Below are 22,284 nucleotides of genomic sequence, written 5' to 3'. Positions count from 1 at the left end.
AAAAATAAGTTTGTATGAGTAAATACAGCGATACAAGAGCAAAGCAGTATGCACGATAGCAATGGAATCTTAAATGAGAACAGTTGTTCTTCAGGTTTAAGCACTTGTTCTACATGAACAGAGTACAGTAAGACGCAAGAATATAGTACTTAAAAATGAAAAATGAGCTCATAGACCTTACCACATTCTTGGTTCAGGACCAGTACAGAACAAGGCATTCCCAGTCATCGTCCAGTAAATGTGTCTTAGGAGAACGTAAGGGAATCTGATGAGTTTCTTTTCCAGTGAAGTATGTTTTATTTAGGTAATTTCGGTACTGCCACCAAGCATTCTTGAAGATAGCAGAGGTATTAGCACAGGTTAGCTCATCCTGAGTTCCCAAATTGGTCCTTCTCTATAGAGAAAAATGGGAAAATTTGTTGTATTATAACCATCATGGCGGTAGAATGTATGGGACAAAGCAAAGTAATTGCCATGAATAAAATTACTTACACATAACTCTTGGATAAACACCTGCAACTGGCATTTTCCTTCATATTTAGTATAATATTTCCATGATGGGAAGACACGCACATAGGATTTAACAACATCAAATACGATATATCCTAAACTACGAATGGCTGGTGGTGCTTCCTCCACAGGAATAGGTGTACTAACTGGTGGAGTTGGGGTTCGCCGTGGTAGTACTTGCGCTTTGGGCACTGGAGCTGCCTTACTAATTGCTCTTGTTTGGGAGCTCTGTGGTGGAGATGGTGTTGTGTCAACAGGAACTGGGTTACTATCTGCTGGGGTTGGGGTTAGATTGGGTGAAGCTGGTTCTCTATCCATCGCAGTAGGAGTACAATCTGCGAGAGTCTAGGGTATGTGTGGTAGGGCTGGTTCTCGTGCATGTACAACCGGGGTGCTATCTTCACCAAGAGGTAGCACTGTTTTATTTCAACATCATGTTTTTACTCCGCTAGATATTGCCATCACCTGCTCCAATTCAAATGGCTGATAAACAGGAAACATATAGTTGAATGTACAGACATTGTATGAGAGACAGATGCAATATATAGTGTGGAAAAAAGAGGGCATGAAATAGTTGACATATATATTGTTTAACTAAAAAGGATAGCATGACATAATTTCACATATATGATGTCTATCTAAACTGGATAGCATAGCATGACATAATTCAAAGATATGATGACTAACTTAACACGATGGCATGAGATAATTATATGACGTCTTTAGTAAACAGGTTCGTATGACATAATTCACATACATGTTATCTAAGTAATTAGGATCACATGATTTAATTCACATATGTGATCTATATGCTAAGCGGAGGGCATTCGCAAATATGATGTCTGAACTAGGAACATGGCGTTGAATATTGTGTATATGATGTCTAAACTATGCAATGCAAGACACCATACATGATCTTTGCCTTGGATATCATCATAACTATGCGCTTTTATATCAATTACCCAATTGTTGTTCATCCACTGCATGTTGTGTGTTCGAGAGAGAAGCCTCTAGTGAAAACTATGGCCCCCGGGTCTACTTTAATCATATTAAAAAACAAAATTCCTTTGTTGTAATTTTATTTTGTTTTGCAATTTATCCATCTATCTATACAAGATTTGATCCTTCCAAGTAACAAGATCAAGGGATTGACAACCCTCTTTCCCATGTTGGGTGCAAGTATTTGTTGGGGAACGTAGTAATTTCAAAAAAATTCCTACGCACACGCAAGATCATGGTGATGCATAGCAACGAGAGGGGAGAGTGTCGTCCATGTATCCTCGTAGACCGTAAGCGGAAGCGTTATGACAACGTGGTTGATGTAGTCGTACGTCTTCACGATCGACCGATCCTAGTACCGAACGTACGGCACCTCCACGATCTGCACACGTTCAGCTCGATGACGTCCCACGAACTCGCGATCTAGTAGAGCTTCGAGGGAGAGTTCCTTCAGCACGACGGCATGATGACGGTGATGATGAAGTTACCGACGCAGGGCTTCACCTAAGCACCGCTACGATATGACCGAGGTGGAATATGGTGGAGGGGGCACCGCACATGGCTTGGAACAATCAACTTGTGTGTCCTAGGGTCCCCCCCCCCGCCCCCATATATAAATGAGCAAGGGGGGAGGCCAGCCGGCCTTGGTGCGCCCTAAGGAGAGGAGGAATCCTCCTCCTAGTAGGAGTAGGATTCATCCTTTCCTAGTCCTACTAGGAAGGGGGGAGGGGGAAGGAAAGAGAGGGAGATGGAGAGGGAAAGAGGGGTCGCGCCCCCCTCCCCTAGTCCAATTCGGACTCCTCATGGGAGGGGGCGCGCCACCTCCTGGGATGCTGCCCTCTCTCTCCCCTAAAGCCCGCTAAGGCCCAATACTTCCCCGGGGGGTTCCGGTAACCCCTCCGGCACTCTGGTTTTCTCCGAAATCACTCGGAACACTTCCGGTTTCCGAATATAGCCGTCCAATATATCAATATTTATGTCTCGACCATTTCGAGACTCCTCGTCATGTCCGTGGTCACATCCGGGACTCCAAACTACCTTCGGTGCATCAAAACACATAAACTCATAATACCGATCATCACTGAACGTTAAGTGTGCGGACCCTACGGGTTTGAGAACTATGTAGACATGACCGAGACTCATCTCCGGTCAATAACCAATAGCGGAACCTGGATGCTCATATTGGTTCCTACATATTCTACGAAGATCTTTATCGGTCAAACCACACAACAACATACGTTGTTCCCTTTGTCATCAGTATGTTACTTGCCCGAGATTCGATCATCGGTATCTCAATACCTAGTTCAATCTCGTTACAAGCAAGTCTCTTTACCCGTTCTGTAATGCATCATCTCGCAACTAACTCATCAGTTACATTGCTTGCAAGGCTTATAGTGATGTGCATTACCGAGAGGGCCCAGAGATACCTCTGCGACAATAAGAGTGGAAAATCCTAATATTGATCTATGCCAACTCAACAAGTACCATCGGAGACACCTGTAGAGCACCTTTATAATCACCTAGTTACATTGTGACGTTTGGTAGCACACAAAGTGTTCCTCCGGTATTCGGTAGTTGCATAATCTCATAGTCATAGGAACATGTATAAGTCATGAAGAAAGCAATAGCAATATACTAAACTATCAAATGCTAAGCTAACGGAATGGTTCAAGTCAATCACATCATTCACTAATGATGTGATCCCATTAATCAAATGACAACTCATGTCTATGGTTAGGAAACATAACCATCTTTGATTCAACGAGCTAGTCAAGTAGAGGCATACTAGTGACACTTTGTTTGTCTATGTATTCACACATGTATTATGTTTTCGGTTAATACAATTCTAGCATGAATAATAAACATTTATCATGTTATAAGGAAATATAAATAACAACTTTATTATTGCCTCTAGGGCATATTTCCTTCAGTATTTGCTTTTGTGTGTAAGGTGTTGTTCCCGAGGCTTTGCGTGATTCTCCTATTGGTTCGATAAATCTTGGTTCTCACTGAGGGAAATACTTATCTCCTGTACTGTATCTCCCCTCCTCTTCGGGGAAAATCCCAACGCAGATCACAAGTAGAAGGAAGAATTGCTTGCGCCATTGCCAGGGAGACATCATCAAAACCTATCAAGTACCTACATACAAACTAGCATCTACTTGCTCTACTTTTTATTTGACTTTGCCTCTAGTTTCCATCTCCCCCAATTCTCATAAAATCAAAAACACAAAAATAGTTTACTTTGTTGCTTTGCTTGCTTGCTTGATTTTATTGCCTTCATGACTCAAGAACAGAAAGTAAAAGCACAATTTAAAGATAAGTATGGATCCTCATCCACTTACTAATCTCTTCAAACTTGCTGCTTATTGTAAACCAATAGCTAATAATGAAGAAGTTATACAATTAAATGGTATTGTGATACATTTATTGAATGAAAAGCATGATTTAATGACGTTAATATGAATTCTATGAAAGTCAATTGTGCTAATGATCATGATTGAGCTGTTGGTGTTTCTTTTGATCTTGAAAATTTATTTACACCTCTAATGAATCTACTATTGATAATGAAATTTGCAATAGTATTGAAAGTGGGTTTGGAAGAGTGTCAACTTTAAGTAAAAAGAATCCCACATATTTGGAGAGTGTTTGATCTTATGAATTTTTTGATAAAAGTGGGTTTGGAGAGGTCATGACTTTAGTTGATGCCAATCTCACTATCTTAGGCGATTGTAAAACTTTTATGCATATGGATCATGGAGAGAATATTTTGTGTGATACATGTATTGTTGAATTTGAATATGATCGTACATGTAATTATTTTGAGAGAGAGAGAGAGAGAGAAGTATGGTTATAGAAATCTTCATGGTACTAAATGACCTCTCTTCATGTTAAAACTATTAGTGCATTGTTCTTTCTTGCATATGCTAGACATTGCTTGTGTTGATAATTTGTTTTCTTATAAAATGCCTATGCATAGGAAGTATGTTAGACTTAAATGTGTTTGTCACATGTTTAATGATGCTCTCTTTGTGCTTCATTTCTTGTCTTTCATGTGAGCATCGTTGAAATCTCAAAGCCAATCTTAATGGCTATAAAGAAAGAGCTTGTTGGGAGACAACCCAATATTTTTCTTTCTGTTCTTGAGTATTGACACAATTATGCTACTTTTATGATTGTGTTTTTATATCTTAATTAGTGTTTGTTCCAAGTAAAGCCTTTGGGATGATTTGGTTGATAGTCGACCCGATCCTGTGAAAAAACAAATACTTTTGCGCCCAGTACTCAAGTTTTCATAATTCACTAGAACATGAAAACATTTTGAATTTTTTACACATGATTGATATACAAATTTCCCACGTTGTCCTAAATTTTTAGAGTGTTTGGAGTTACAGAAGTATAGTGTTTGTCCAGATCATTACAGAACCTACACCTTCCTTTGTGGGATTGTTGTGAAGAATGGATTTCTTTAGAAAATATCACAAAGGGTTTGATGCGCTTTGAGACTTTTGACCATTCCAGTATGAAGAACGACCTTCAACCAAGAATTTTCATTAGATACAGAACCATTTTCTTTGATTGAGGGGTTAGCATCCATATCATTCAAGGAAGTATTTCTTTCAACAGTCATAGATGATTCAGCATTAGATTCAGCACTACCACGTTCAAGGAATTTTAAGCAAGGTGGTACAAACACTTCACGTTGCTCCTTGAGTTGTTGTGCGAGAAGAGAATTTTCCCTAATCAAGTCATCATGAGCCTCTCTCTGCGACTCGAGTTCCTGGTTCCTTTTTAGGTAATCATAAGTCAGCCTCTCATGGTCGACCGAGAGAAATTCGTGTAGATTGGTTAGTTCTTCCATTCATGACTCGAGAGTAGGATGCTCCTCTATTAGTGATTGGTTTTTCTCCATCTCCTCAACCAACAACCCTTCGAACTTCCTGAGGTTTTTCTTAATTTTCTCGAGAGAGTATTGTTGCTTCTTCACAATTTTAATCATTTTAGCATGATCATCCTCATGTGAAGCAAAATTGATAATTGGTGTACACCTTGTGATGTTTGGGAGGTACCTTTTCCTTTGGTGCCTTAGCCATGAAGAAGTAGGCAGGAGATTCATCATTGCTTGAGTGGTTCTATAAGAAGTTTGATGCTGGTGTAGAAGCACATGTGATGCCAGCCATGCCAGAATTTGATTCTTCTTCAGACTCCTCAACTTCTTTGAATCTAGATGATTCCTATTCTTCGGAGTCCATCTCCTTGTCGATGTATGCCTTGGCCTTGCGAGAGGTATTCTTGCGGCTGTACAAGGACTTGGAGGGATTCCATGAAGAAGATCTTGACGAATACTTGGAGGAGGAGTTGTCATTCTTCTTGAAGAACTTGGTTTTCTTCTCATCTTCCGAGTCATAGTTCCTGCTCTTACCTTTTCCATGCTTGTTGCTGCCTGGATCAAATATTCCACTGGTTCAAATTCAGCTTCCTAGAGAGGGCAAACTGAGATGAAATGCCCTCACCTTTTGCACTTGCAGTAGGTGCAGTCTCCGGTTAGTTTTGACGAAGACTTGGAGCTGCCAGAGTTGCTTGTTCCTTTATTTTAAACTGGTTTTTGTTTTGGAAGCGTTGGAAGCATTTCATTATCAGCATGAGATCTTTGTTGATGCTTACAGGATCATCGAAATCTTCTTCAGCATTATCTTCTAAAGAAGATTCAGCCATAGATTTGAGTGTGTGACTCTTTCGGTAGAGATCTCTCTTTTCTTCTTCATGTTCCTTGTGTGTTCAGCTTTTCCATGATAACAATATATTCGATAACATTGAAGTTAGCTCTTCCCCAGATCATCAGAACCAGAGTTTCGAATGAACTATCCCATGATTTGTGCAACTTCTTCACAACTTCATGATAGTGATGTCCTGGCACTGAGACCTTGCAATTCATTTACAATTTCACTCAGTTGGTTGAAGGTTTGTTGATAGATATAATTTCCAACTTTGTTGAAGTGGTTGAATTTGGCACGAAGAGTATCAATGTGAGCTTCCTTCTAAGTGGACACACCCTCATTGATCTTTTCAAGGATGTCCCACAATTCCTTCACAGATTCACATTAGTGGCTGCAAAGAAATTGTTCCCGAGAAAGATGACCAAAAATTTCATCTTTCGCTTGAGCATCCATCTGAATGAGTTTCTTCGCATAGTCAATAGGGTAATGTGGAACTTGAATGACATAGCCATACTGCACCACGTGCCACATATCATCATTAGCTCGGAGATGTAACTTCATCTTCTCCTTCCAGAAGGGATAGTCCATCCCAAGAAAGACAGGGATCTTTAGATGCGACTTGTAGCTCACTAAAGATATACTTAAAATCCAAGGTTGTTAGACCATAATAAGAAGATATAAGTAGTACCTTGCTCTGATACCAATTGTAACAGCCAATGGTGCACGTTGGACGGGGTGGGTGATTCATAGTCGTGGTCTTCTCGAAGGGAAAAGACTATTTTGGATATATGCACCCAGTCAATGTCCAACTGATGCATATCTAACGGTCAGACTTTTAGCACAACAATAACATTACTCGTCAAGCAAGAAATGCTAACTGATTGATCTGAAACAAATCTCTCGCAACAAAGAAGAACTTTGTCTCTTGTTGACAAGTATTTATTCAGAACACAAAGAGATTTCTCTCATCTCACACAGGATTCGGCTTTAGCATCAGCAAACCATAAGCTTCAAACACTATACCCCTCTTAATAGTACGGTGGCCCTATGACTCAAGAAAGAGAAAGATGAACTACGAAACAAATGTTATGTCTTCACTTCGTCCTCAAACTTCTTGCCTGCAATCAATATCTTCTGAGACACCGAACCAACTGCTTCACGTCAAAAAATTTGGGGGGTCTCTTTCGATAGGCATAATCTTCAGTGATAATCTTCACTGCCACGCAGGAGATTATCTTCAGAGTTTGTACCGAACATCTCATGACTTCACGGACTTGACACTCTGCGTGCACACACATTAGTCCCATACTATTTCTGACAACAATATCGAAAACATGAGGAGGCATTATTGCACCAAAAGGTACTCACTGAGATCCCACGGGATGGCAACCCCTATTGTGAGACCTACCTCCAACCGAGGTTTGGAGCACCTAATAGCAAAGTCTGGTCGAAGTCGTACTCATTTGCGATGCATTGGCATCATGTAGGAAAATTCGTACTCGCTCTTTGGTGAGCACCGATGCATCGAGCTAAGTAAAGATGCCTGAAAGGTTAGTGGCTATAACTTCACAATATCTTTATAATCAAGAGGATGAGGAGATACACGTAGGTCATAACCTTCATCATTTTCGTCAAGCTGCACATTAATTATGTCTAAAGTTTAGCGTTGGTGGGAGTTGTCGAACACTGTCCATTTCATCTTCATCTATGTGTTCCTCTAGCTCATCATTTTCCAAACGCTCTTATTTTTGTGGCACGGTGATAATTTCTTCGTGTTCCTGCATAAGGTTATTTTCATGCGGAGTAATGGCTTGGGAGGTGGCGGTCGGCCACATGTCATATTTCAAGAATAAGGGATTCTCATGAAAATCATTGGTTATGCAAAAAATTGTGGACTTCCTCTATCAACCCTATATGCTTAGTTATAGCTTCAAGTGGAAGTATTTCAGCCCAAGCTAAAAGCTCAAAAGATCTAAGCATTAACACATCTCCTCAATGACTTCAACATCTTCAAAAGGGTAGTCACCACATTTATATGATCTTACACCGGGTGAGGGTGAACTTTATAGAAAAGTTCATGTGGCTATCGGAGTATCATTGTACACAATACTTCAAAGAAAGTTGCACATAATCCATTGCCAAAAATGTTCACCAACCTCAATACTGTTATCGGATCGCTAGTATTCTTCATATACCCTTCCTCTTCCATGACTGTATTCTCTCGCAGCAACTTCGATTTCTGTTGACATCTCAAAACAAGACATATATTTTTGGTATTTTGGGTTAAGGAAAAAACATAAGGTAAATAACAAAATAAAGTAAGTGCAAAGAAGGTAAGTAATGACCAAGCGCTATTCTCCCCGGCAATGGTGCCAAAGAATGCTTGATGTCCTGCAAGTGCACATGGCTGTTGTACCACTTTCTTGATATAATTGTCAAATCCACATGGAGCGGAAAGGAAGACACTACAAACCCTGCAATTACGCTATCACTTACTTAGTTCCGTACACACCCAAACTAGAGTTAATAGTCTACTCTAATGGTTGGTAGGGAAACAAAATTAAAAGGAGTATTACTAAACTATGAACAAGAAGGCAAAAATAAGAATTAAAAGACACGAAGTTAGAAAGAACAATGCTTGAGTAGTAAATCATTCTCGAGGGTTCCGAAATCATCACGACTAATATGCACTTTATATCTCCAAGCCACTCTTGATGTGCATAAGTGGACGGATCCAGATACAAAACATGTTCTACTCTCACGTAGACTTCATGCCACATAAGTCACCAACCGTAGTTCCCCACATCGGTTATCACTACAATTAATTAAGGGTTTCTTCATGGATGCGGTCTCACCAAAGATTCTCCGTTATTTCCCTATCAATTACAAAAGCATGGAACTGAGGCTTTGAATGTTACCTCTAATTACCTCGACATCATAACCTCTAAAATGAAAGTAATATGCTTCACGATAATAAGGAAATGATGCGAGAGAGGGCCCCTCTCAACATTTCGAAGGCCACTAACTCGAACATGAACAATAGATTATTGATCGCACAAGGAGTTCAGCCATATCCCCAAGAACTAGTACAACTACTCAAACACGTAGACTGGCAACATAAAAGAGAGGGTCAAGTTACAAGACGGCATCGAGCCGGTGAAGGGAGAAGGCTTGGTGTTGGTGGTGATAGTGGAGATGGAGGCGCCGATGATAGTGGTGATGATCGATGATGGCGCTGACGCGGTGACGATGGAGGGTGGCGCTGGTAGAGGTGCCGGTGCAGTGGAGATGGCACCGACCCAAAGGATGGTGCGTGTGTGGTGGAGTCTCCTGTTCCTCCTCTTAATCTTGTCCTTCTATGGTAGTGGTGGATGGAGCAGCGGAGATTGATCTTGGATGACCCTGGCTTGTGGAAGTTTAGACGGCGGCCGCTAGGGTTGGAGGCGTATTTATAATGCCTCTCCTCAAGCCTCCTCCATGGATGATGGTTGCCTTCTTTGATCCAAGGGTTCAAGGTGAGTCGAATCCTCTCCCAAACCCTTCCTTATTATCCAAGGATCGTGTGGGAACAAATGGGAATGAAATTAGTTAAGAATCCCATCTGGAAGGGCAACTTTCGGGCTTGTCTCGAGTTGGTACAACTGCCGCCGTCGAATGAGGTGGACTCCTTGGGTATTTTGGTCGCCATTTCGTCATACGGACACCTCTTTTGGCATTCCTCGTCTCGTTGGAATCGTTAGAGCCACGCCAACATTGGGTATTAGATCTTGATTGGAGAACTTTGTAAAAAAAATCATTTTTTTCACTCTCTGAAATGCCTAAGTTAGGTACTGGAAGTCCTCCTTATTGAACTCATATTTGACCCTTTCATCGTGCTTGGTCCTAGGTTGCTCCAAACCACCTGTAGACATGCCAAAACAAAGAAAACTGACAAAAACTAAATAAAACACTAATTGTGCAATGCTCACAATGAAAAGTTATAAAACTGGTAATCATGCATAATGGACACATATTTGGTTTAGTGGGACATGATATGTGAAGAGGACATGTAACAAATGATCTCTAAAAATATGTAAAATATAGAGCCTTTAGGCTTCTCCTGGTGGTGCAGGTGACTTCCAGAGAGAAAGCTTCTCGCTCTCTGGCACCGGCAGCAGTGGCACCCATGGGTGTTGCTTGCTTCATGAAGACGTCGTCGTAGGTCTCATCCTTGTGTCAGGGCTTAGGTGAAAATATATGTATGTTTGCTCGAACTCGGCAACGGCGACGCTTCGCGTCGTCACCCTTTTGGGTGCGTTGTTGTGGAGCTTGGCGTCGTCAGTTGGGCCGCAGCAAGATGTTAGCCTCGTTCTAGGCTTCGTGTCATATTTTTTGGAGTTGGAGGTATTTTGTGATGTAAAATTTACACGTCTCCTGGAGTTGGAGGTTTTTGGTGATGTACAAAAGCCCACTTTTTGGAGATGTAAATTTTACTCGAAGCATAATTTGCTGATTTATATTACATTATCCAATGGAGATGCTGACATGAGTCTGAATTATGTTTGCTGTTTGTAGCTCATAGTTTTGCCCAAACTTTCTCATATAGTACTCCCTGCGTCCGAAAATACTTGTCATCAAAATGGATAAAAAGGGATGTATCTAGAACTATAGTTCTAGATACATCCCCTTCTATTCATTTTGATGACAAGTATTTCCGGACGGAGGGAGTAATATTTAAATAGTAGAACAGATACTTTGTATACAGTAATATGTACAGTAATTAAGTGCCAAGTGTGACACAAACTGAAGAAGGAGGTGCTAACTGATAAGTTGGCCACTTTCGCTTCCATTCTGAATGTAAAGGATTCAACAAGTGAAAACATCAGTGTTAAGTTGGACACCGGAACCATTCCACTTGTTACGAAAGTCCACTCACGAGATTTTCCTACAAATTTTCGAAAGAGCATACTAGCACGGTTCTCCTGAGAGCACACTACACGCACTGCTCATGGGAAAAATACTAAAACAGAGTAGCTACAGAAGCGCACGCCAACGTGGCCTCATCTTTGCTCAATCCATGCCATGACAATAGCGCTGATGGAGCTCGATATCCGTCATCTTGCCTATCACACCGCAGCCCTTCTTTCTGCACTTTCCAAATGGAACTCCCTTGGCCTTGTGAAACATCTTGGCGTGGTGCTGAAACTGAAAGGAAAATTGATGATATTCAGATCAACATGGCGACCAACCACAGAATTTGAAAATTGAGAGAACATAAATAGCTACCTCGGTATCATCGTTGCCGATTTCCTGGGGCCTTTTGACACTGCGGTCAAGGTAACAGCTTAGGCAGGGCTTCTTGCTCTTGTAGCGATTTTTACTCCAGTAGCTGTCGTGAACATGCTCCTGATCCTACAAAATAACACTTATCAAAAGCTGGTGGAATCCTTCTAAATAACATCCCTTGTCTTAGCATGGTGGTAGGCAGTTGTTCTTCCTATGTACTCACATTAATACTTTAAATTCGAATCTATGTATATAAAGATGACCGAAGTAACGACGAACATTTTGATTATTTTTGCACCAAATATACATTTGTGGCAAAAGAAAAGTACTAAATGATATTCGAACCACGACCAATAGCATGTTAAGCTATGGACTAACTTTCACGCTAGGTATGTAATTGCATTAATTTAGGACTACCTGTTCTTTTATCTATCTGTTTAATTAAAATTATTTGAATTTCAAACAAAAATCTCATTGATTTGTACGAAACAGATTTCGAAATTTCGACCATTTCGAGGGTGAGCGAAATTTTTGCCACTTCGAAATCGTAAACCTTGTTTTACATTATCTAATGGAGATGCTGACATGATTGTAAATTAAGTTTGCTGTTTGTAGCTCCTAGTTTTGCCGAAACTTAACGTTGTCATCCAGTAATAGAAACCTTGAACTAGACAACACCTGATGATCATTTGAAACAGAGGAGCTTCTAAGACAACAACTAGTTTTTCAAGCAGAGAAGCAGAGAAGCAGAGAAGCAGAGAAGCAGAGAAGCTGCATGGAACAGGCCAACAGGGGAGGGGATCGATTGTAGGTACCTGGTCGGTAGCAGCAGAACGCCGTGCAGTGGAAGCCTCGGCCTTGTCCTCCTTCCTCCGCTTGGCCTCCTCCATGGCCTCCTCCCTCGTCTCGAAGGCCTCTTGCGTCCTCCTCCTGGCGTCCTCCTTCCTTTGCCTCTCCACCTCCTGGGCCGCGAGCTGCTTCTTCCTCATCGCTTCCTCCTTCCTCTTCTGCCTGGCGAGCGCCTCCTTGGCCTGCTGCTTCTCCTCTTCTTCCCTAATCTTGTCCTCCTCCTCCTTCCTCTTCTGCCTGGCGAGCGCCTCCTTGGCCTGCTTCTCGTCTTCTTCCCTGATCTTGTCCTCGTCCTCCTCCTCCTCTTCCTCCGCCTCCTCCTCCTCCGCCTCCTCCGCCTCCTCCTCGTCCTCGAGCGCATCCTCCTCATCCTCGGGCGCATCCTCCTCCTGCACTTTGTCTTCCTCCGCCTCCGCCTTCTTCTTCTTGTTCTTCTTCCTGCCCCTCTTCTTGTTCTTCTTCCGACCGTTCTTCTTGTCTGAGTTCTTGGACTTCTTGTTTGTGGTGGTCGCCACACCAGAAACTCGCCACACCCGCATCACAAAGCACCGGAGGGACATCCCCATGGAATTGGCTACCGCGCGCAAGAACTCCAGCCAGGTGCCTCGCGACGGTGGAGGGCGTGGCACCCGCACCCGCACCGGTGGCGGTGGCTCCTCGCCAACCTGCTCCATCGGAGAGGGGGAGGAGGAGGAGGAGCGGGAGGTGGTGGGTGATTTTTGGTGGAGGAGGAGGTGGTGGGTGGTTTCCGGCGCGGCGTTTGGACGGAGGAGGGGGCGGTGGTTTCTGGTTTCCGGCGGAGGATGGATGGGGGAGGGGGCGGTGATTTCTGGTTTCCGGTGGAGGATTGGATGGGGGAGGGTGCCGGGGTGTTGGGACGGGGGAGGAAGGCTTGGGCGGGAATATAACGGTTCAAGTTGGCGACGAGGTCGAGCGGGCCTATTGGGCCGGAGCCGAGTTTTAGCCCAAATCAACGCTTGCCTTTTCTTTTTCTCTATTATTATCTAAATCGGGTCGCCTCTCCGAGCTCCGGCGGCCGGCCGGCGAACGTGGCCGCTCCCAGACGTCGGCTGCTAGTACTAGGCAACCGACCGACACGTTTCCGACTGAACCGAATCGAACCAAACCGACCGAGCCGTAACTTTTACTAGGTTGCTCCAGTCAGTCCCAAACCAGACCCACCCACCTTCCGCTGCCGGCGACCAGCTGCAGTGGAGCAGCTCATCTGCGCCTCCCTCCCATCTCCTTCCACCAACCATCCCTCTCCGCGCGCCTTCCCGGCCGTCGAGGATGCCGCGCGCTGGCGCGAGGTCCAGCCCGCCGGACTCTCCACTGGCTCATCGTCATCGCAGCGGAGCCGGGGCTCGCAACCACCAGGTTTCCGGCGCGTATCCTCAAGCGCGCTGGCTCATCTCTGTCTCCTCGCTGCTATGCCAGCGACGTCCACGACCTCCTCTCCTCCCCGCACCTCCAGCTCCAATGGCAGCATGCCCGTCATCTGCTCGATGAAATGTCTGTGCCCAGTCTACTCGAGGGTACGTACTTTCTCTGATCCCATCTTCTCCATTCCTCAATTGACAATCATGTAGATGGTTTATTATCATTTTTCAGTATCTACACGTACCGCACTGCTTTACAATTGCTTTGCATATGTTATCTGAACATTGGCTAGTTCTCAGCAGATTCTACTGAAATCATTAGCTCGAATAGCCGAGGTAACTAGTAGTACAATTTGACCATCTGGCAGCATGTTTTATTGCTTGCTGCTTGCCTGTTGCATGTCATCATGATTGATCATGAATCATGACCATCTACCAGTTTATTTGCGTATTTCACTCCGTGGTCTTCCCTTGTTCTTCAATTATGAAATGTGAAGCTTATAACTTTGCAAAAAGACGTTTCATGCAATGGATGCACTAGATTTTCTTGCATCCTTGCATGTTTGGTATGAAGTACCACACCGTCGATCGATAATACCACAAGTGGACAGGCTGCTAGCAATCTCTGTTCTCTCTTCTAGCATGATACATCCACCTCCATTTGGTATGACACATGCTATTGTGATGTAGAACTGCTGCTGCTGGAATCTGAATGTACACCGCTATGCATGTTGCAGGCGATGAACTCTTGTACAGCGGAAAATATCTGGAAGCAGCAACTCACTTACCGAAGCTCTGAAAAGAATCCAAATGAACCCGCAGTAAGGATTTTGGTTTACAGCGATTATGCCTTATATAACATCTGAAGCAAATTCTATGAGCTGTTTTATTATCTGTTATTAATCTGTCACGGCACTTTTATGAGTTGTTGTACTTTATCTAATACATTAGTTAAATTTGTTTCTCCATTCAAGTTAGATGGATCTCTGATTACTACAATTTATGTGACATAATAACATATATCATCTATGATCTGTGTTATTTGTTTTACATCGTTAGCTGCAAGGCATGCTCCCGGGGTACCGTTTTATCTTGGCACCCTGATTACTGTAATATTTTACTATATGATGATAATGCTACTTTTATGATTGGCCATCCAGGTTTTTACAAACAGAGCTCAAGGTCACATCTTTCTCAGAGCTCTGCCTGAAGGTCTGGATGATGTGGGAAAATGTATTGAGCTGGATCCTACTTATCTGGTGGGTTATACGTGTTGAAGGTTCAAGCCCTGATGCAGAATTATGAAAGTGCTATGGCAACATACATAGAGGGTTTGAAGTGTGATCCAAACAGTACCATTGTAATTGATGGCTTTAAGAGGTAGCATCCCAGTCTTCTGTTTGAACTTCTTGACGTTATAATGAACTAACATTTGTTTTCATTGGGCTGGATGTGTGACATGCATTGAGAGGTCTAAAGGCGGTGACGTTGGGCCTGAGGATTTAGAAGACATTTTGGTTAGTCTAGTTTATTTCTATGCGACAAGGCTTCCATCATTATTTGTTTCTGTTTAATTTGTCCACACACATTTCTTGCATGCATGGTTTATTTTGACTCTTGTAATCCTTGTGCAGCAGGGAACAAAGAAACTGTACCTTGACTGGCAATGAAAACCTTCTAATTAGTAGTTAAACTGTACCCCTTCAAAACAATATGATTGAGTTTTAATATCCTCAGTGACTAATTATTTGCTCTCAATGATCATAACAGAGAGATTGACATTCGGACATTGATTTGTGTAAGGAAGTTTCTGATGAGCCCTTGAGGCGGATTGAATCTGAACGAGTGGTAAGTTCATATCATGATGTCCTAAAGAATTATCGCGATAAGCATTTATATTTGAAAAGCTATCTTATCTAGACCGGAGGGTCGCACAATAGCCTTTTGGATATGCATGCACTCTCTAGATTAAACCTCCTTCCAACTTACTAGACTGGGTACTATTGATGTTAAATGAAACCATATTAATCAAGCCATCTATCACTGATAAATATGAATAAATGGATGTGATTTTTGCAGGCCAGGGTATCAGAGGCAAACAAGGTCCAACGACAGGAAGAAACTGAGGAACATCTTTCCAAGATACAACAAGAGTTGCAACAAGTTAAAGCACGACAAAATGAGGTCGCTGATGAGCTACAGAAAGCTAATAAGCATAATGAGCATGTTCAGCATCAGCTCTTGGAGTCCAAGAATGGTCATAGTGAGGAACTTTAGAGAGCCAATGAGCATAGTTTGAATCTTCAACATCAGCTCTAGGAATCCAAAGAGCAGTATAATGAGCTTCAGTCCAAGCATTACGACTTGCTAAGGAACAAGATACTGCACTCAAAGAGGTAGGAGTAGAAAAGTTATGCCGGAGAAGAAGTACGGTGATGCCCTGCCAGTTTTCATTATCTGAACTGAAGTGAGCAACGGAAAATTTCATACTTCATTTAAGTTCAGAGAATCCGTGTTTGTCTCTGTGGTGTCCTCCGGAAGATGACAGTTGTAATAAAGGTCCCAATCTCTAGTTAAATCATGAATCAGTCTCATGGGCATGAACCTGGTTAAACTTGTGTCATATTTCCCCTCCGACCTAATCGCCATGCCAGGATAGTGTACCAAGGATCTGCTAGAATCAGGATTACTAAACAAGAAAATGCGGATCTAGGGTCTTTAGCCAGTAACTATAATTAAGGAAATAGACACAATCAAGCAAGATAGATCTAAAAATGGATATCTCACCAATGAACTTACAAAGTCTAACAAGAACAATCAGCTTGTTATTTTGACTACATTGACCTAAGAACTGATATAAAAATTAAGTTGATGTTTGGTCGAGTTGAAAGCTATAACAGCCGTAACCATTTCTACCCCATAAACTCCCTCCGAAAATATAGTGGAAAATAAAAAGTGAAACCGATGGAGGAACCATATGAAGGTGACGGGCGAGCCCGAGGAAGAGAGGTGACTGAAGAACGACAGGTGACGGCGGCGCAGAACGGAGGTCAACAACCCCATTAAAGAGAGGAACGGAGAGGAACAGCTGCATCATAACGATCTGAGGCATGGGCTGGAACAAAGGAGGGAGAAGGAATACAGAAACAGATTGTTTGAAATGCAAGACCAGAGGGGGAGTCAGCGAGATGGACATTGGGACAGGAAAGGGAAGGAAGACGTGAAGTACTCTCCCCGTCACCATGGGTATCGTGATCAGCATGGTAAGTTTGAGGAGTGTACGGAGGGACATAATATGTTTAACACATGGAGAGAGGCTGTGTGGGGACAAGGTGGCGAGCAGGGTAATCAAGGTCGGTATGGCTCAGAGGGAAGAAAACAGGACAGGTATGTAACGAAACCAAGGCCGGACTACGTACCCCGGCAGCATGGATATGACCAGAGGGGTATGCAACATGGAACGAGGAAGAGGGGACCAAAACAGGTGTGGATGGCCAAGGATGATCAGGACAGGCAGATGATAGGTGATGCTTTCATTCGCGACATGAGACGCAAGACGTCTACAGTGTTTGAGCGGATCTCAACTAACGACGAGACATCGACGGACCTTGCAAACCAGGGCCACCAGGAGCAATGAATATCCTGGCCTGGAACTGTCGAGGACTGGGGTTAGACTCGACAGTGGGCGAATTACGAGACCTGATACGGTCCTACAACCCAGCGATGGTTTTTTTTTTGAGTGAGACAAAGAAGAAGGCGAGGGCGATGGAAAGGCTCAAGTGGAGTTTGGGTTTCACTAGTGGTGTTGTTGTCGATTGTGTGGGTCGAAGCGGTGGGTTGACACTATGGTGGAGAGATCATATTCAGGTCAATGTGAGGCCGTGGAGCCAATATTTCATCAACGCAGAGGTCACGTGTGAAGGGCATATCTGTAGAATCACTGGATTCTACGGAGAACCCCGAACGGAATTACAGAAAAAATCTTGGGATGCAATTAGATACCTGAGAGGGCAGGATAATCTTCCATGGATGTGCCTAGGTGATTTCAATGAGGCCCTCTTTCAGACGGATCAGATTGGTGGTAACCCTAGAGGTTTCTTGCAGATGGAAGATTTCCGCGACTGTCTCGCCGACTGTGGACTGGCAGACTTGGGCTTCTCAGGCTATCCGTACACGTGAGACAATAAGCGAGATGGTGAAGAGAACATTCAGGTTCGGCTAGACCGTGCCACATGCAATGATGGTTTCTTACAATTATTTCCGAAAACAAAAGTCGAGCATATCTTAACAGAGGAATCGGACCATCAGGCCATCCTAGTGCGTGCGCAGGAGACAGCTCCAAGGCGGTGCAGTGGGAGTGTGAGGACATTTCGGTTTGAGGAAGCCTGGACTAGGCATGAGCACTACGACACGATGATTGAGCAGGCTTGGGTGGCGGCGGGCATGGGAGACGAAGGGTTATCCGCTGCATGGAGTAAGTTCAGTGTGATGGCTGGATCCATGCAACGATGGGCACGTGAGGTTTTTGGCTCCATCAGGCGACAGATAAAAGCGCTTAAGGCGCAACTTCTGGAAGCAAAAAATAGAGCTCTATCGACGGGGTCTTTACTGGAAGTCCGAGACATAGAAGAGCAGCTTCGAGAGATCTATGCCCGTGAAGAGGTTATGTATCGACAGCGATCTAGGGTGGACTGGTTACGGGCAGGAGATAAAAACACTCAATACTTCCAGCAACGTGCCTCGCACCGGAAGCGGAAAAACACGGTCAAGGCACTGCGGCGTGAGGATGGAACCAAATGTACGGTGGATGATGAGATGCGCGACATGGTTGCGGCCTTTTACGAGAATCTGTTCACATCGGATGGCTCACGGGATGCTAACACAATTTTTCAGCACATTGAATGTTTGGTTACAAATGAGATGAACGAGAAGCTGCTGACTCCCTTTACGAACAAGGAAATTGAAATAACACTTTTCCAGATGGGACCGACTAAGGCCCCGGGGCCGGACGAACTGCCAGCTCTTTTTTACCAGCGACACTGGTCGCTTGTTCGCAATGATGTGTGCAGGGCGGTGAAGGATTTTCTATATGGAGTGGCTGCGCCGGATGCTTTTAACGCAACGATCATTGTAATGATTCCGAAGTGTAACTCACCGGAGTTACTCTCTCAGTTCCGCCCAATAAGTCTATGCAATGTTCTCTACAAGATAGCGAAGAAGGTGCTTGCAAATAGACTAAAAGGTATTCTACCGGTTCTTATTTCAGAAGAGCAGAGTGCATTCGTCCCGGGACAGTTAATCACGGACAATGTTCTTGTTGCATATGAATGTGTTCATGCTATACGGAAGAGGAGGAGGAAGAAACCTTTGTGTGCGGTGAAACTGAATATGATGAAGGCATATGACCGAGTGGAGTGGGCTTTTTTGCAACAAATGATGGAACATATTGGCTTTGCGAATGATTGGATATTGATGATTATGAGATGTGTGCAGTCGGCTTCCTTCTCTGTGAAGCTTAATGGAGGTTTATCACGTGGCTTCTTCCCATCTAGAGGGCTCAGACAGCGGGACCCTCTCTCTCCCTATCTTTTCTTATTTTGTGTCAAAGGTTTTTCTACGTTACTCAAACATGCACAACAGGAGAGGGAGGTTAAGGGCGTGACTTTTGGGAGCACTGGCCCCCACGTTACGCACCTTCTCTTTACGGACGACAGCATAGTCTTCCTTGAGGGAACACGAAGTAACATGGAAAAGTTAAAAGAAATCTTGAGGCAATATGAGGAGGCTTCGGGGAAACGTGTAACTTGGAGAAGTCATCAATCTTCTTTGGTAAAGGTCAGCAAGAGGAGGATAAGCAGGAGTTGAAGGACACCTTGGGTGTCTAGTCGGAAGCGTTAAGTGAGAAGTATCTAGGGCTCCCAACACTGGTTGGGAAATCCAAAGATGGAACCTTCAAATATGTGACCGATAGCGCGGAAGGCAAAGTGAATGGAGTGAAGGGGCAAGGCCTGTCAAAGGCAGCAAGGGAAGTGTTGATCAAATCGGGGCTTCAAGCTGTACCTACATTCACCATGAGTTGTTTCCAGCTCACGAAGAAAATATGCTGGAACCTGACATCAATCTCGTCAAAATTCTGGTGGGCGGCAACACGTGGTGAACGCAAGGTACGTTGGATCTCATGGCAGAAAATGTGTGCTTCGAAGAGGAATGGAGGAATGGGTTTTCGAGATCCAGAGGCATTCAATCAAGCGATGTTAGCAAAGCAATCATCACTAGTGCAGAACCGGGCTTTAGTGTCGGTTCGTAACGGTCTTTAGTGTCGGTTTGCCAACCGGCACTAAAGAGTGGGGACTAAAGCCCCCCCTAGTACCGGTTCGTCACGAACCGGCGCTAAAGTGCCACCACGTGGCACGAGCCAGGCCCGGGGTGCGCGTAGGGCATTAGTACCGGTTGGTAACACCAACCGGTACAAAATATTTGGGGGGGGGTTGATTTATTTTCCATTCAATTTTTTTTTGTTTGCTGTTATTTCACGATACTACAAATTGTACACGTTATGCATATATATAAATAGATTACCAACACCATTAATTATTCACACATACACATCTATATACATATACACAATTTCTCCTACATATATATGTTGCCTTTGGTGCCTCCGGAGCACGATGACAAGTGGTTCATGGGGGCGGTAACGGGTAATAGTATTCTCCTTTGGGATCTATGACCTGGTCGAGCAAAAATCCGGCTATTTCCTCTTGAAGTGCTAGTATGCGGTCCGATGGTAGGAGCTTATCCCGCACCGATCTGAACTATTAAGAAGGAGATCAATATATGCATGTGTGTTAGTTGTGTGGCTAGATATTGATAATGGTGTGAATAGTGTTCTGACAAACGTACCCAGTCCTGTCTATCAGATCTGCTCCTTTCGCACGTCATCATGCGAATGTTCTCGCAAACATAGTATGCACACAGATTTTTCCCCGGCGCCTGCCTCAGGACCTTTACGAGAATGGAATTGAATCAGATAATGATTAATCAAGCATGATAATTAATTAATGATATTGAAACAAGAATTAAAGAGATGGTAGCTAGCTAGTACTACTTAATTACTTACCTTGGGTCGATGCCAAAACAACTTTTTTGGCCACGATCATGGAGTCACCTTGATGAACTCTGCCCATGCCCTGCCCGCCGGTAAAGAAAATTAATAAAGGGGTTATTAAATAGTTCATATCAGGAAATGACGAACTAATAATTAATAGGCTGAGATATAGTTAATAATGATTGAAATTACCTATTGACTATCCCCTTCACGATGGTGTAGTCTTTATCTTCTTTAGTTAGTGAGTCCAGTAATTCAACTTTTCCTTCCTCAACTTTAATGTCTAACAAGACCCAGTGCCAACTACATACGCACACGTTTGCATGTCTTAACTAAGCGGGCATGTGCATAAAATTAATCAACTACCGTAAACTGTATACACTTAATTATTAACATCTACTCCCTCTGTTCCTAAATATTTGTCTTTCTAGAGATTTCAACAAGTGACTACATACGAAGCAAAATGAGTGAATCTACACTAAAATATGTCTATATACATCCGTATGTGGTAGTCATTTGAAATCTCTAAAAAACAAATATTTAGGAACGGAGGGAGTAGCTAGCTAGTAAGCAAAAACAGAATTTTTAGTACAAGACAGTGTGAGTCACGGGAAGTTGTAAGGAAGTAGTATATCTTCATTGCTATTGAGGCGCTTCAAGAACTCTAGCATGCTTTCCTCTACAGCATCTTGACAATGTTCAATCTGCCATATGTCCTGATTAATGGTATTTGGGTCAATGAACCCAACGCCATAGCGTCCAGCTTTTTTCATTTCATACATCTTCATCCTGCATATAATACCACAGAAAAAGAATATAGTAAGGATAATTACATGTAATGATTGATCAAAATTATCACTACATAACTAGCTTGAGACTTAAATTACAGAAAGAAATCACTTACAGACAATAGCAACGGACGATAGACTTGTCGAGTGCGTCTTGATTGTATAACTGAAATAGTTCTGGATACTCAATGGTCAGAGCTTTCTCATGGTAATAATGCTCATGCTTCACATTCACCATGAGGGACTCTCGATTGGAAATTTTGGTAATGTTCATGTACCATTGATGCAATTGATACATTCTCATTGGGAGGTCCTTGACCTTGTCTGGATGGACCAAAGGTTTGCCCCGGACATATTGCCATGCTATTTCCGATTCTTTAAGCGTAGGCATGGGCTCGATTTCGAGGAGTTGTCCAACAGAGATATTGAGCATTTGAGCCTGCATTATATGATCCTCTGTTATTACCACATCGCCATGCTGGGGAACGCTAACAGTTTGCCCACAATAATATTTGGCGTGCGTACTACTCCTCTCATGTGTTGTTGGCACAACAAGCGGCGGGATCGCTTGCGCCGCATGTTCTCCTAACTGGGGAACGGTTTTCCCACATTTTTTGCCAGCTGCTTGTTGGCTCAAGCTTGAGCTCGCTTCCTTCTATAGTTGTGCT

The 22,284-nt window shown here is 43.3% G+C and overlaps 1 protein-coding gene and 1 long non-coding RNA gene across 3 annotated transcripts; one reads left to right on the top strand and one right to left on the bottom strand.

Moving 5' to 3' along the window:
- Window positions 1-11,000: 11,000 nt before the first annotated feature.
- On the bottom strand, window positions 11,001-13,221 carry LOC123161967 (vicilin-like seed storage protein At2g18540). Of its 2 annotated transcripts, none has more exons than XM_044579773.1 (3): window positions 12,308-13,221; window positions 11,493-11,612; window positions 11,001-11,411 (listed from the first exon to the last, which is right to left on the bottom strand). In XM_044579773.1, exons 1-3 carry the CDS (start codon window positions 13,013-13,015, stop codon window positions 11,277-11,279), a joined length of 963 nt encoding a protein of 320 aa, XP_044435708.1. In that variant the 5' UTR covers window positions 13,016-13,221; the 3' UTR covers window positions 11,001-11,276. The 2 variants fall into 2 exon arrangements, with proteins under 2 accessions (XP_044435708.1, XP_044435707.1); XM_044579772.1 differs by having other exon boundaries at window positions 11,493-11,618; window positions 12,308-13,220.
- A 79-nt stretch (window positions 13,222-13,300) lies between these two features.
- Window positions 13,301-16,301, top strand: LOC123161969 (uncharacterized). The gene is made up of 5 exons (XR_006480975.1): window positions 13,301-13,876; window positions 14,458-14,541; window positions 14,881-15,237; window positions 15,491-15,568; window positions 15,800-16,301. It is a non-coding gene; the product is annotated as an uncharacterized lncRNA (long non-coding RNA).
- The last annotated feature ends 5,983 nt before the right edge of the window (window positions 16,302-22,284 follow it).

Source organism: Triticum aestivum, chromosome 7B (genome assembly GCF_018294505.1).
Source record: "Triticum aestivum cultivar Chinese Spring chromosome 7B, IWGSC CS RefSeq v2.1, whole genome shotgun sequence".
NCBI lineage: Eukaryota > Viridiplantae > Streptophyta > Magnoliopsida > Poales > Poaceae > Triticum > Triticum aestivum.
The sequence above is the reverse complement of the archived record's forward strand: the minus strand, read 5'-3'. Positions and strand labels throughout refer to the sequence as shown.